General features: G+C 36.0%; 3 protein-coding genes across 6 annotated transcripts in view; 1 reads left to right on the top strand and 2 right to left on the bottom strand.

Annotated features, from left to right (window-relative positions):
* adck1 (aarF domain containing kinase 1) overlaps positions 1-4,583 on the bottom strand; it is a 117,594-nt gene extending 113,011 nt beyond the window's left edge. The window contains exons 1-4 of one of the 3 annotated variants that reach the window (XM_082144126.1): positions 4,507-4,583; positions 4,058-4,211; positions 3,718-3,857; positions 2,939-3,022 (exon numbers count right to left, since the gene is read on the bottom strand). In XM_082144126.1, the coding sequence (XP_082000252.1) occupies positions 2,939-3,022; positions 3,718-3,857; positions 4,058-4,067 (234 nt within the window). In that variant the 5' untranslated portion in view covers positions 4,068-4,211; positions 4,507-4,583. The remainder of the gene's footprint in view (positions 1-2,938; positions 3,023-3,717; positions 3,858-4,057; positions 4,212-4,506) is intronic. The other 2 variants (XM_082144127.1, XM_082144128.1) reach the window with 2 other exon arrangements.
* Positions 4,584-6,650: 2,067 nt separating this feature from the next.
* On the bottom strand, positions 6,651-7,596 carry slirp (SRA stem-loop interacting RNA binding protein). The gene is made up of 4 exons (XM_082144176.1): positions 7,490-7,596; positions 7,226-7,284; positions 7,030-7,137; positions 6,651-6,922 (listed from the first exon to the last, which is right to left on the bottom strand). Exons 1-4 carry the CDS (start codon positions 7,560-7,562, stop codon positions 6,854-6,856), a joined length of 309 nt encoding a protein of 102 aa, XP_082000302.1. The 5' UTR covers positions 7,563-7,596; the 3' UTR covers positions 6,651-6,853.
* Positions 7,597-7,757: 161 nt separating this feature from the next.
* alkbh1 (alkB homolog 1, histone H2A dioxygenase) lies at positions 7,758-15,170 on the top strand. 2 transcript variants are annotated; one of them, XM_082144165.1, is made up of 7 exons: positions 7,761-7,913; positions 8,363-8,471; positions 9,196-9,358; positions 9,737-9,827; positions 12,521-12,714; positions 14,096-14,369; positions 14,627-15,170. In XM_082144165.1, exons 1-7 carry the CDS (start codon positions 7,773-7,775, stop codon positions 14,708-14,710), a joined length of 1,056 nt encoding a protein of 351 aa, XP_082000291.1. In that variant the 5' UTR covers positions 7,761-7,772; the 3' UTR covers positions 14,711-15,170. The 2 variants fall into 2 exon arrangements, with proteins under 2 accessions (XP_082000290.1, XP_082000291.1); XM_082144164.1 differs by having other exon boundaries at positions 7,758-7,913; positions 14,096-15,170.
* The last annotated feature ends 484 nt before the right edge of the window (positions 15,171-15,654 follow it).

Here is a 15,654-nt window from a genome sequence, read left to right as displayed (position 1 = left end):
GCAGCCATTTATCCAGTCTTCAGTGTCACATGATCCTTTAGAAATCATTCGGATTTGGTGCTCAAGAAACATTTATTATTATTATCAAGGTTGAACTGGTTGTGCTGCTTAATATTTTTGAGAAAACCGTGATACAAGATTCTTTGGTTAAAGGGATAGTTCACCCCAAAAATGAAAATTCTGTAATCATTTTTGACTTCCATAGTATTTTTTCCCTCCATACAGAAGTCAATCATTTGTTCGGTTACCCATATTCTTCAAAATATCTTTTGTGTTCAGCATAAGAAAGAAATTCATACAGGTTTGGAACAACATGTGGGTGAGTAAATGACGACAGAATTTTCATTTTTGGTTGAACTAGGCTCTCTCTTTAAAAGAAAGTTCAAATAAACAGCATTTATTTGAAATAAAAATATGTTGTCACTTCTGATCAATTTAATGCGTCCTTGCTGAATAAAAGTATACATTTCTTTCCAAATAAAGAAAAAAGTACTGTCCCCAAACTTTTGAATGGAAGTCTTGATTATTATAAAGCACAAAAAGTAAAACTGTCTAGTAATAATCATCATTACGTCACACAAAAGTGAGTAGTGATTTAATTGCTGAGATGGAAAGCACTTGGTAGGCATAAAGAGCAGGTGGTCTGGTCTGCAGAGAGCAGAGGCATGGTTAACTGTGTGGAACGCCCCTCATTACATGAGTCACACGCTGTGGCCATTACAGAGCCGCAACACCTGGGAGCTCCCCCATTATCCCTTGCACTGTTCTCATGGAGCAATGAGACATGCTTGTCCTTCTGCAAATCATCTAGTGAGTGCTCCCCCAAAAACCATCCCCCTTCACAAATTTCAGAGCTGAAATATGACAATGCGCAAATGCGGTGATACCAAACTAGGAGCACATCTCATTCATCTCTAGTTCCCTAGAATTTGAATCATGAAAATGCACTAGCCAGGACCTTGATCAGCTAAACATTGAGACACAGATAATTCAATTACATGCAATATAATTTTGAGGTCATGTATTAAAATGTAGCTAGTATGTACAGTCTGGTGCCATTTGTTTATTGTGCATTTTGTCATATATATTAAAAAGAACACTGAAAAAAGGCACTGAATTCAAATCAGTTTGTTTCAATTAATAAATTAATAACTTTTATTCGGGGGTTCGCCCAGAGACCATCTGATTGATAGGTAAAGTAACCAATCACAGTTTGTTTTGTTCAGAATCATGTTTAGGGGCGTGAAAATGTAAAGTCGATGTCCATACAATATCACACCGGGGCGGCATGTAAAACTCTCGGATGTCTTTTAAAGAGTCTATGCCGTGAACTTCACATATCCAGCATTTAGTTGATCCTGATAAGCGCTCATTGTCACAGTTGTAAACTCAGTGGCTTTCTTCCATGAGGGGGTTTGGCGTCGCAGCGTCTTTGTCTCCAGGCGGGCCGTTAAAGAACACGACACACACGTCTCCTGGAAATACTGCAGAATACAACCAATCAGATGACGACTTCGAAACACCAGAGTGTTTCCAATTTTGTTTGTTTTATATATCAACGGTCTGTGGGCATGACATCTGAGGCCAAGACTAGTAAATTGCATACTCAAAAAAGTCACTTACTATTGCATTTGCATATTACTGCAAAAGATACAATGGCGCATGTCCAAAATACTGTGGTATTACTATGGTAAATGTGCAGAGCAACATAGTATCATGTCCAAAAAGCATGGTAGTATCACAGAAGATCAAACAATTATTTTTAGGTGTACACTATTTAAAAGACTTTTAATCCTGTTAGTTTGTACAACTGTCCACAATGCAGTAAAACGTTAAATGAGAAAAATCTAAACAAGAATGATCCGAAACAACCTACGACCAGCGAGCTGAATCACCTAGTGAGAGAATAATTAGAAGCCAAATCTCTCCTCTATATTAAATCAGGGGCCTGCATTAATTCTAATCAGCGCGTGTAGCCAGGCTTGACTGCGGGCCCCGAGGGGGAAGGAAAACGGCACCCTATCCTCCGTACCCGGGCCTGGCAGAGAGTGCATCTGGCTCGGACCCTGCTCTTCAGGGTTCAGCGCTTCCCTCCAGCGACTGCCATCAGCGCTCAGACTCACACACACACAGGTGAGAGACTGCAACCTTTCCCTGCACCAGCTGTTTAACTGTCCCTGACGGAGCTGTTCAAATGGCCTTTATACACAGGGGTGGAAATGGCACAAGAATTATTGCCTGGCATTTGCAGCTATGATCCTACGAACAGCGAGCCAGATTGTTTAGGGTGTTTTTAATTTCATTGTTTCAAAGTTTGATCAATGCATCAATAATGAGATTGCATGTTGGTTATTGACTTCAATGCTGTCATATTGGTTGGAGTAATGTGTTGTTTGGATGACATTTAATAAAATATGATTGCTTATTATACTACATGTAATTTGAGATTACATGAACACGGCATAAAAGAGTAAAAATCGTTGTGTATGTGTAAAGACATCGCTAAAAATCATGGACCCCGAGACAAAAAAAAATTGTGCACACTGCTTATTTCACTAGATATCCATACAACACAGTGGCTCCTGAAACAGTGTACAGTAGGTTAAGATTGTTCAGGCCTTATAAGGATCTCTTTGTAGTTATAGTAAATTATGCAGGTCATAGAATTAGCACATATTTAGTGGACTTTCAAAGGCAAAAGCACAACAAGAGATGCCCATTCATCTCTAGGAAAGTATATTTACAACAGGACCACATCATTCGCTTCATAAAATTAGGATATTCAAGAATATTCGCCAGACCTGGACATACTCAAGGGGACCCAGACTTTCCAGTCTACACTCTCCTTTCAAATTAAGCCCAAAAGAAATAAAATAAAATGTCCACACAGCAGATATTCCTGGATATAACCCGTCACCACCAAGACAAAGAGTTTTACCTTTGATTTGACAGCCCAGTACTCCTCTGTCCCATACTGTACAGCTCTGAGAGTGGTGAGGTAGTCATAACTGATGACAGCTGTCTGAAAACATTCATTCCAGAGACAAAGATGAAAACTGTGAATAAAAACTGCACACTAGACAGAAAAATTCATTAAAACTACACTGTATTTGCACTATTTTTAGTAATTCACTTACTGTGACTCAAACGCAAAAACTAAATGTATTTAATATAAAATAAATATTTAACATGAGAGTAATATTTAGCCAGTTAACAGTCAGGCCCAGTTTACACCTGGCATTAAGATGCATCTTGGTCTATTAGCAGTTTCACGGTAGCTTGGCATGCTTTTTTATTTGCCTTTTTCCCCCCCATCACATATTTTAGTAATCACCATAAATTAGGTATCACATTCATCCAGTGCAACTATTTCGAAATTGAACATTGCGTTATCATGGAAACGGTACTTTGAAACCTATTAACAAGCTCAATTGTTTTTATATCAAATCGGAACACAACAGGGTTAAACGTATGGCTTTGATTTTCTAGCAATTATTTTGTAAAATACTTTTTTTGTATAATTTTTTTGTTGCTGTTGTTGTTCAGAATACATTTGACTTACAGTAAACAAACTTTAGCACTTTTTTATACTTTCATTTTTGAAGCGGTTTAACATTGATGTCTTCTTTGAAAAGAGACAATCCTTAAGTTTGTAGAATTCAGAATTATTCAAAGTTTAATTAGTTAAAAGTGTGTAAAATATTTATTCATGGTTACCGTTGCAGCTGCCCTCCCAAATCTGACAATGCTGAGATCATTGAAGTCCACATTTTTGCTGTACAGGTAAAATCCTGATGATGCGATCACTGCAGTGGCAACAGACGATACCTTCAGTAGCCGAACAGCCATGTGAGGAACTGCAAAAAGACAGAGAAATATTATCCATCACCATTAATCCCACACAAATCAGTATTAGATTCTGATTAGAACAACTGAATAACTGATATTTAATTTATCATACTGTCTCATATCATATGTGTGTCTTCCCAAACAGAGTTTGTAAATAACAAACATATCATTAATGAGATACTAATATGATTATAGAAATAACACATACTTATAAACATTGTTTGATTATTTACTTTGATGAAATTTGCTGCCGATAAACTTTGGAGGCGTGGCAGTTAAGTTGTGACGTCATTGGTTTCTTCAAGATCAACTTGGGCACATCATGATGCTTTTTTTGGGAAATGCAGCCCTGGTTTACACAACTGAAACCAAATTGCGTTATTTATCAAATTTATAAATGAGTTAAACGAAACTCAACAGCAGCACAGTTTAAGCAAAGCGTATCGAAGCACAAGTAAACCACTTTCATTCATAATATCAGTCGATGTATTGAAAGACGAGGTCAGCTGATCACAAATATTGCTTGTTATGCAAGCCCTTGCGTAACACACAGAGAGAATATAACTAAATAACCGACACCGTTTTATCGCATGGTGTCAGAGTTCATAACTGTGATTATATATTTTTAGAGAATCATAATACAGCAGATTGATTTACCTTCATTGACTCACGCTGTCATCCACTAACCGGTGTCGCTCTCTGACCTTTCAACTCCGGCGTCTCCGATGACGTGCGTGGCGCAAAGCATTGTGGTCATTGTAGTCTAAAAATATAAGCAGTCATTGGTGAATCGAAACGAAAAAATAACCCCATCTTTACCATTTGACAATTAAATAAACGTTCAATTAGATATTAAATATTATAAGCTATTGGTCCATTTAAATGCATGTCTCCAGAAAATCTGAGAAGCCAAAACAGTTCTGATTTCAACAGTTCTACACAAATACATTATCATGGTTGAACCTTAATTTTAACATGCCAAAACATTAAATTATGGTTTGTAAGTATATGCAAGCACAAAATGTAATAACCATAACCCATTTTGTCTATTAAGCAAAATGATGGAGCAGATGTTCACAGCAATAAAAACAATTCCTACCACATTCTTTTTACAGAGAGAACCTCAGTCAAAAGATCTATTTTAAAATGTATTCCATAAACACATTATAAACTCTTTTTCTTTGAGGTGAAGAGGACAAGGTAGTGATGGAGCGTGACCAGATTTAACATGACATGAGCTCGGACAGATAATGTGACCGGAACATTGGCAGAGTCATCTTAGATGCAGCCTTGATTAACCTCTAAATAAATTATCCACACTGATGAAATGTTTCATGCATCTGCATACCTCAAGTTATACATAAAACTCTCAAGTTATTACTCAACTGTTACATGTAAAAGTAATAAGGAATTAAGTCAGTTTTGCTCAAGCATCTCTAATTACAATATATTTTTAAGTTATATACATTCTAAAATGAAACTTGTGTGTGTCTATGCACACACACACACACACACACACACACGTTATATATATAACATACACAGGTACATTATATAAACAAAAATGTTAATGTTAGATGTGATTAATCGATTTGACAGCACTAATATATACATACTGTAGGTATATGCACACACATATAGAAATACAGTGTATATATATATATACTACCACCATTCAAAAGTTTGGGGTCAGTAAGATTTTTTATATTTTTAAAAGTATCTTCTGCTCACCAAGGCTGCATTTATTTGATTAAAAATACAAACAAAAACAGTAATATTGTGAAATATTATTCCAATTTAAGACAGCTGTTTTCTATGTGAATATACAGTAAAGTGTAATTTATTCCTGTGATCAAAGCTGAATTTTCAGCATCATTACTCCAGTCTTCACATGATCCTTCAGAAATCATTCTAATATGATGATTTGATGCTCAAGAAACATTTATGATTATTATCAATGTTGAAAACAGTTATTTACATTTTTATTTCATGATGCTATGATGAATAGAAAGTTCAAAACAACAGCATTTATCTAAAATCTAAAGCTTTTGTAACATTAAACACTGCCGTTCAAAAGTTTGGGGTCAGTAAGAATTTTTATTTTATTTTTTGGGGAAATAAATGAAATAAATCAATACTTTTATTCATCAAGGATGAGTTAAACTGATCAAAAGTTACAGTAAAGACATGTATAATGTTAGAAATAAATAAATGCCGTTCTTTTGAACTTTCTATTCATCAAAGAATTTTGAAAAAAATTTTTACACAATTGTTTTCAACATTGATAATAATAATAATGAATGTTTCTTGAGCATCAAATCATCATATTAGAAGGATTTCTGAAGGATCATGTGACACTGCAGACTGGAGTAATGATGCTGAAAATTCAGCTTTGATCACAGGAATAAATTACAGTTTAAAAAATATTAAAATAGAAAACTGTCATTTTAAATTGTCATAATATTTCACAATATTACTGGGTTTTTTTTATTGTTTTTTTATCAAATAAATGCAGCCTTGGTGAGCAGAAGATACTTCTTTTAAAAACATATATATATATATATATATATATTTTTTTTTTTTTTTATATAAACACAAACATTTATGCAAGATACGATTCATTGATTTGATAGTACTAATAAATAAAAAAATTAAAAAATTTGGAATTCAATTTTTTGTAAAAGGCAAAATGCTCAAATCTATTCGGAATTATAATGGATAAAATAATACTAAATAGTACACTACACTGACAAAGAAAATAATAATAATAATAATAATAATTTGTAGCCAACACAACAAAATAATTCAAAATATCCCAATTTATTTGACATTTCTTTAAATTTCATTGGACATTTTATAAGAAAAGAAAAAAACTAGACAAGCAGTCAATACAACAATAATCGAAACTCATTAAAGTTTGGCTTCATGAAAACAAGTATGCCAAGTGAAGACACATCCACAATAAATAAGAGTTTTCTGTTACTGAAGACATAACAACTTCTCTTCAGACATCCTCTGCTTCTTTGTTTGATTTTTTTCCAGAAAAGGGCTTTCTGTTTTTTTGCACCAGGAGCTACATTAAAAGAAAATAGAAAATTAAATTTTTAAGCAGATGTTCAAACTACAACATTTACCAGAGACATCTAGGGCCAGTTCATCCAGTCCCAACTAGATGCTCACCTTTGCACCTTCGATGAAATGAGGATCCTTTTGTAATGCATTCTGCAATCCTTCCTCTGAAGTGAACCCTATCCAGCAAAACCCCCGATGAAAACCTGTCTCCTTATCCTGCAAAACAATAAAAAAAATAATAATCTCAGCATGACGGGCATATTAAAGAAAAACATGAAACACTACATTTTATTTGTATTCTTACAAATGGCAAGAGACACTTCTTCACTTGGCCAAACTGCGCAAAGTATTCTCTAATCTCCTCTGAAACAGAACACAGAATAATAACATACATTAGTCAAGTATCTGCTATACATAAAGCATCACTGTATCACTGTATAGCCTACTATTAGTATTAGAGATACTTATGATGCGTTGTGGATAATGACTAGCTCATTTTATGCATTCGTACACGCATTATTTACCAATTTGATGTAAAATCATTGATCAAATGGCATCCTTTACTCACTCGTTGCGATGGTCCATGGCACTTTTGATACAAATACTTCAAACACCTTCTTCCCAGTTGCTGTCGCTGCCATGTTTCGTCCTTGCCGAATGGAGCTTACGGTGACCCTGACCACGTGACCAGAAGAAAAATATTTATTACCTTAATACAATTTTGAAAGGTAAAATATCGCTTTACTATACCTTTTACGTTAGTGATTGTTATTTTATTCGCATTGTGTAATAATTTTTTTTTAAATCAAATCGAGGCTTTGTGTCGTTGGCGTAAGAAATAGAAAGGTCACATGATGACGACAAAGATGGCAGCCTCCATAATGGAGCATGGAGAAGATGCTTTTAGAAAACTGTTCAAGTTTTACAAGAGGAGAAATCCTCCTCCAGACTTCAGTGAGGTCATTAATTTCTCCAAACCTTGTAATGATAAGGTGAGCCATTCAGACTTGAGAAATATTGCGTGTTCATTAACATTATGACGCTATGAGTCTTTCCTAAACAGTTTATTAATATTATTATTATTCTAAATCAGTTTTTTATTTATATATTTATTAACTAATCTGACTATTAAAAAATGTTTATTAAACCGAACCTTCTAATGACAATGACAAGATGTGCCATTCAGACTTGAGGAACTATCATTTGTGTTTATGATAATACAACTTTCCTAAACCGTGCATATTAATATTATTAGTATTACTATTAACCCGTTAGAAGAACATTTGTATGATTTATGGTTTATTAAAAAAACTAATTTGGCTATGAATTATGTTTATTAAACATAATATATGTTTATATGCTTACAGAACATGCACAACTTTTTTGTCATAGTAATTTGCTATGCCTTTGTACTTTATTCAGTTTTGTACTTTATTTCTAGGTTTTTAACTGTGAACTTAACTCCACTCCTATAAGTGAGGAAGATGTTTCTAAAGCTGGTCTTCGGCCGGTAACAGACTGGAAAGCTTTTGGTTTGCATGGATATCCAGGTATGGTTTAGATAGGTTGGTGGCATCTCCTGCATTGCATAATCCCATTAATTGATTATTATCGCCACTTTGACGCCATATATTCAAATAGGCCACTTTGAATATATGGTAGCCTATTAATAACCAAAGTGAACCAAAGACAGTCTCAAAAACACGGTTCGAAATCGCAGGTGTTTCTGACGTCACAAACTACCTTGTAACCAATCGCGTCAACCTGTGATCGTCAACGAATGGATCTCTGAGCTGGTGCGCATGAGTGGAGGCGGGGACAATTTGCATATTCATAGAACCATGTACACTAAATGAGGCAAGGGTGTAGAGTTACATTAAAGCTATTGTAAAGCATGAAGACAATTTTTTCATGGGTAAAAACTTTTAAATATGTAATTTTGATGATCAAAGATGAGTTTTAAGGGATAGGCAAGGCAAGGCAAGTCTATTTATATAGCACATTTCTTACACAATGGCAATTCAAAGTGCTTTACATAGAATAAAATAATAAAAAGAAATAAGAATAATTGAAACAGTTTAGAAAAATAAAATAAAATACAGTACAGTACAAACAGTCAGACGAACAGCGGCACACAGCGGATAGGCCTACAATTATTGATTACAGGGGGACTTTCCATCTTGCTCTTTAGCATGCTCTTATGGAAAACGTCCATGTTTTCCTGTTTACTTTTAATGAGATTAAATTAACTATATCATCACTGTTGGAACGTAGGGTTTATCTTTATATCCAACCCATTCCTGCCGGGTTCTCAGCAGTACTGGGTAAAGCAGTGTCTGAAGATCTATCCACAGAAGCCCAACGTGTGTAACCTAGATATGCATATGTCATCTGTGGAGACTGAAAACATCTGGGAAAGAAGCATAGATGTTATTCGGTAAGTCAAAGATCCTTACATGCATTGGCAGCTTAGTAGAATCTTATTTTATAGTATATTATTTTAGTGCATTTAGATTTTTTTGGAATAAAACAAATGCTATATTTGTATATTTTGAAGGATCTGTGGAAATTATTTGAGTTGAGTATATACAATATAGGTGTGCTGACCTTCTGATACTGAGTATATAGCATCCTCATAGATGCTTTCCTTGTGGCTAGGTCTATTCTGGTAATTTTACTGTGACCTAGATGGTAGATTTGAGGTATTGCAGCCCCCTTTATCACACAACATTTGTGTGAATGGTTTGTGCTACTGCACCACACCTAATCTATCCCACGCTCTTCCTTATCTAAATGGGTCTGTGTATTATTGCAGGAGGAAAGGCTGTGGGAAAAGAGAGGCCAAAACTCTGCTAGAAAAACTACGCTGGGTGACTCTTGGTTACCACTATGATTGGAACTCCAAGGTACTACGGTCACTCTCTAATGTACTTTATGTGTGCTTTAGTAGTGTGTCTAACACAAAATGTTATTATAATGCTGGAGCCGATACCCTCGTGGACAGCGCTCCAACATTTATTGCAGTCACACTTCAGGTGACCCGAGTTCGAGTCCTGAATTGAGAATGAATCCCGCCCCATTCTCTTCTGCTTCCTGTCTACTCTATACCAGTGTATTTCAAATGGCGGACTGCGGGACATAATTGCGCCATTTTACCGTTTCTGCAGAATAAAGTGAGCAATGCGTGAAAACAACGGAGCAGTTCACACCACAAGCACTCGCTGTTTATGGTAATGATCTTTCGGAGCTACAGTGTTGTGAAAAAGTGTTTGCCCCCTTGGTAAATATGATCAAATATGGCTGTAAAAAATAAATCTGCATTTTTAATCCTTTTGATATTTTATTTAAAAAATTTGCAAAAATCTAACCTTTCATTGAAGTAAAATAATTGAAAGTGGGGGGAAAATCACATTATGAAGTAAATGTTTTTCTCCAAAACACGTTGGGAACAATTGTTTGTCCCCTTTTACAAACCCATCTTAAGTGTTTTCTGCCAAAAAAGCTCATGTTTTTGTTTCATCTGACCATAGAACATTTGAAAAGTAACTGACACTACTGGAACTTCAAACGGGACGGGTTCTATGGTCAGATGAAACAAAAACATTCGTTTTTTTGGCAGCAAACACTTAAGATGGGTTTGGTGCACACAGGGATAAAAAAGTACCCCATGTGTAAAATGAAATACTCTGCTGTATCTTTAATGCTGTGGGCCTAATTTTCTGCCAGAGGTCCTGGACATCTTGTTCAGATACATGGCATCACGGATTCGATCAAATACCAACAGATAAAAAATCTAAACCTGACAGCCTGTTCTAGAAATCTTATAACGGAGAACAGGATGGAGAGATTCTGTAATGGAGGAATGGTCTCTGATCTCTTGTCAGGTGTTCTCCAAACTCTTCAGGCATTATAGGAGAAAACTCAGAGCTGTTATCTTGTAAAAAAGAGGTTGCAAAAAGTATTTAATAAAAGGGGGCAAACAATTGTTCCCAACGTGTTTTGGAGAAAAACATTTATTTCATAATGTGATTTTTTTCCCCCACTTTCAATTATTTTACTTCAATGAAAGGTTCGATTTTTGCACATTTTTAAAATAAAATATCAAAAGGATTAAAAATGCAGATTTATTTTTTACAGCCATATTTGATCATATTTACCAAGGGGGCAAACACTTTTTCACACCACTGTATATTCATATCCAGTTGGGAAAAATATGAACTTTTTTCGATACATTTTTGGTAAAAATTCTTAGACATCACAGTTTTTTTTGTTTTTTTTACAAAGTACTACGGCTGCCTTGATGGAAATGTATAACTGTTTCTAAAAAGTATTGTCCGGACCTCCGCTGGGAAGGAAAAACCTTTTTTAAATGTTATTTTAATGTAATTTAAAAAATAAGTACATCCATGCAACAAAGAGATTTATTTATTTTATATAATTTTATTTGTTTACTCTACCGTTCAAAAGTTTGAGATCAGTTCGATTTTTTTTTTTTTTTTGGGGTGAAAATAAAATTCTTTAATTCAGCAGCAATAGGATGCAATAAATTGATCAAAAGGGACGTAATGACTTTTTCATCGTTACTAAAATTCTAATAAATGTTGTTCTTTTAAACTTTCTATTCATCAAACAAAAACATTAAGCAGCACAACTGTTTTCATTATAGATAAAACTAAAATGTTTCTTGAGCAGCAAATCAGCACATGAGAATGATTTCTGAAGGATCATGCGACACTGAAGACTGGAGTAATGATGCTGAAAATTCAGCTTTGTGGCATTGTTTTTCCTGGAGGGAGAGGAAGGTAGAAAACATCGCCAAGGATCTTATTAGCATTATTTGCTCCTTTCAGGACATTTCATCTCTAATTGTACAGGCCTGATGTCTGCCTGTCTCGTTTATATGCTAATTACATAAAAGTGTTTAGTCTTCTGTCCTATTAAATCAGTCAGGAGGTGCACACCGGATTCATTAGCTCTGATGTTAGTTTGACACCACCAAACGTCTGACGGCAATCAGTGAATTTTAAGCAGAGGCTCTTTCCACCTCCCTTTAAGTAGAACTGAAGGCTGAGGCATTCACTCCGCTCGGATCAGACGTGTAAGCCGCTAATTCAGCTCTTTGGAGAGGCTGTGCTCATATGATTGTTCATTGATTACACTTTCATGTATAACTGCTGACAATGACCCACTGTGAAAGCCACAGAGCAGAAAGAACGCTGCAAACGCTCTTTTATCAGTTATGTCAATCATTATGTTAAAGTCGGCATGAAACAGAAGTTGCGATAGTCTTTTCTTCCTGTAGTGACGTATATATGAGTGAAACGGATATTAGAACGAGAAAAAAATTAGGGTGGGACTTGATTTTGTCCATCGGAAATTGATTGGATCGTCTGATAATTGTGGTTTGCTATTGCTGTGATCTCATGTGAGTGAGACCAGTAAACGCATCATCAGAGAGGAGAAGAGATGTCGCTTTGAATAAAAGCATTTGCTAAATGACTGCCTGATTACCTTCTATAATGAGTGGCAGTTTTACTCTGTAATACTATGATGAGGCATGTATAGTGCCATACTATTCTGATATACTTTTATTCCGCAGACGTACTCCCCAGATCACTACACTCCCTTCCCCAAGGACCTTCACTCACTTTCTCACAGAGTGGCGGCAGCCTGTGGCTTTCCTGGTTTTAATGCGGAGGCGGGCATTCTCAACTACTATCGATCTGATTCGTCGCTTGGAATCCATGTTGACGAATCAGAGCTCGACCATACCCGACCTTTGTTGTCTTTCAGGTGAGGAATTTTATTAAATAAATATATAGTGATTAATGCTGCCCTGAGTGCCCTCAGCATTCCCAGAAAATATGGCCAATATTACATGATGGTGTTGTTCATGTTCGTTCATCTACTAAATACGATCATTCATATTTTGATTGGAGATACAGATGTTGTCAGTAGCTATGTTTCCATCCAAAGTTGCAAATATAATAAATTATGCGCATAACGGGAATAGCCTATCCTTTCACATAAAACATTTGCGAATAAAGCACCGTTTTCATCCAGTGAGTCGAAGAGAAGAGATATCACCAAGAAAAGTAAGAGAAGCCACTGTATATAAAATTTTTTGTATATAATGAATTACTTAATTACGCCGACGAAACATAATAAACGTACTATCTTGCTTTCGGAGGCAGATGCTGCTGTTTGGGAACGCAGTTATGTAAGTTCTGGGAGGGAACTATACCGAACCACTTTGACGACAGACTTTGCTCAGGCGTTTCAGAATAGAGTGGTATCATGTATGACGTCGCAAATAGCAACTAGATTCTATTTACACTAAGTGAAAATAGCATATTTTCTTAGCGATAGATTCTATTTACACTAAGTACAAATATTTATAGCTGGTATTTACACGGTTTAAAAGCAATAGATTCTATTTACACTAAGTGAAAATAACAGCATTTTCTTAGCGAATGCTAATTACATTAAGTAAAAATAAATTCTATTTACACTTTGTAGCAGTATTTTCTTTGACATAAGTGTAAAAAGTAGTTATGCTATTTATACTTATAAATAGTGGAAGATACTATTTGCACCTCAGTGTTGTTGTACCGATCAACACTTTATTATTAAACACATGTTAAACACTTTATTTCCACTTTTTTAATATTTTCTTATTGCCTTTCCGGTCTGATATGTGATGGGAATAGAGAGTAGAGCCAGTTCGGCAAAAGACGAATTTGAACTTGGGTCAGTTTGCGTCAACTTTCTGCCACGCGCCTTACACTTATACTATTGCTACTTTTGACAATTCAGCGTCTTCCTTGTCTGGCCCAACCAGACGTCTGTGGGTGGAGTTAGTGTAAATAGCCTCTGCCAACAAGGCTAATAATTTGTGCTATGCATTGAAGATGAAGATTTGTGCTATCATGTGAAGAATGGCGGTAAAAAATAACCACAATTCTTAGCAAATAATCATATTAATGAAAATTGCATGTAAATGGGACTAAAGAGGTTTGCTCATATCATGTAAACATGTTATCGGTGCACATGTAAGCATTGTCAGTGTCAAATATTACTTGGGTATTTTAGAAAAATAAATAAAGTGCATGTAGCATTTTATCCATACAGCATAAGAAATGCATTCATAAAAACTTTTGTCCTTTGATGTCAGTTTTGGGCAGACTTCCGTTTTCCTGTTGGGCGGGACTAAGAGAGAAGACCGTCCCACAGCCATGTTCATGCACAGCGGAGACATAATGGTGATGTCAGGACACAGTCGCCTACTCTATCACGCAGTACCCTGCATTGTCCCCGCCCCTGCTGGAAATGTCCTGCCACCCTGCCTGGGCCAGAGACCAGAGGCAGAAGCGCAGGATGATGACATCATCCAAAGCGTGTCAAAGGAGGATTGGGAGGTTTGCTCCTGGTACCTGCAGACGTCTCGGGTAAATGTGACCGTCCGACAAGTTCTCGGTTCCGGTCAGGACTTCCCGAGTGCACAGGCGTCACATTTATCAAGCTGTGAGAAATCAGAGGAAGAAACTCCAAAAAATAATAAGAGGAAAAGCAAATCAGGCTATGAGCGTGACACTTAACGTGTCTGTTTTGGATGGGATCGATGTTTTATTTATTTAAAGTGCACCTGGTATTAAAAATTGTACATATGACTGCAAATAAATCCATTATTGTGATCTTTTCCCAGATAATGACTCTTCGTTCCAGAGCAGGTGTTGGAAATACGCAACTGCTTATGTGCCACGTCGAGTCAGGCTGGCTTAAAGCATAAACTTCATTTTACCCTGTCATGACCAACTTCACACACAATGCTCAGTCTGTAGAACAGCAGTGACATTCAGTCCAGTCTGTTGTGAGTCGTGACAATTTGCCAGGCACAGGTCTGTTGATTTAAGGCTGGTTGCCATGTTTGCTCACCCAGGGCTGTAACACTAAACAGACCTGACCTTCAGAGGAAAACCAGGGAGACGGCGTATAATCTTTTTAATCTGGTCAAGCGGTGTCACGACACGTCAAAGCCAGTGTGAGATTGCCTATGACAAGTTCCCTGAGGGACCCAGGTTGACACTGCCATTGTGACTGAAAACACTGGGGGCCTGTGTTACCATGGTGATAAAACACTTCTGCCTCTCGTGAAACACTATCAAAAGTTCACGTCTGCATGTGAGATTTGTTAGATTAATGTTTCTGGTCTTTTACATGCTGTAAAAACATAAATGTTCGGCAGTGTTTATCGGTCTGTCTTTTGTTGTCATTGTAGTTTTAGAGTTGATGTGAGATGTCACCTGGTTTACCACATCCAGAGGCTATGGTGGTTATATGCCTGAAAAACATGGTAATACCATGGTATTTTAGGCTATATGGTACTGAATGATCACAATATTTGTGTACTTACAGTACATTTGGTATGCCAAGGTACTCAAGGATGAAACTTCAGAATGGTAAGAATAGTATGGTATTACCATGCTACTTATCAAATAAATGTGATTTTACCACAGTATAAATTCAAAACATTATTAGACCATGGTATTGTGGTATATTGGCTACCATACTGAATGTTTACCATATTTATGTACCATAGTATTTACATGGTTCTTCAAAGAATACCATGGTATCATCACAGTCCAAATCCCAATTCCAAAAAAAAGCATGCCATGGTCCATATCGAAATATTACTGTGTGGACATCATAATATAACCATATGGTACTTTACAA

The sequence above is a fragment of the Leuciscus leuciscus genome (assembly GCF_965113295.1).
Source record: "Leuciscus leuciscus genome assembly, chromosome: 17".
Lineage (NCBI taxonomy): Eukaryota > Metazoa > Chordata > Actinopteri > Cypriniformes > Leuciscidae > Leuciscus > Leuciscus leuciscus.
This window is presented reverse-complemented; position numbering and strand designations above follow the sequence as displayed.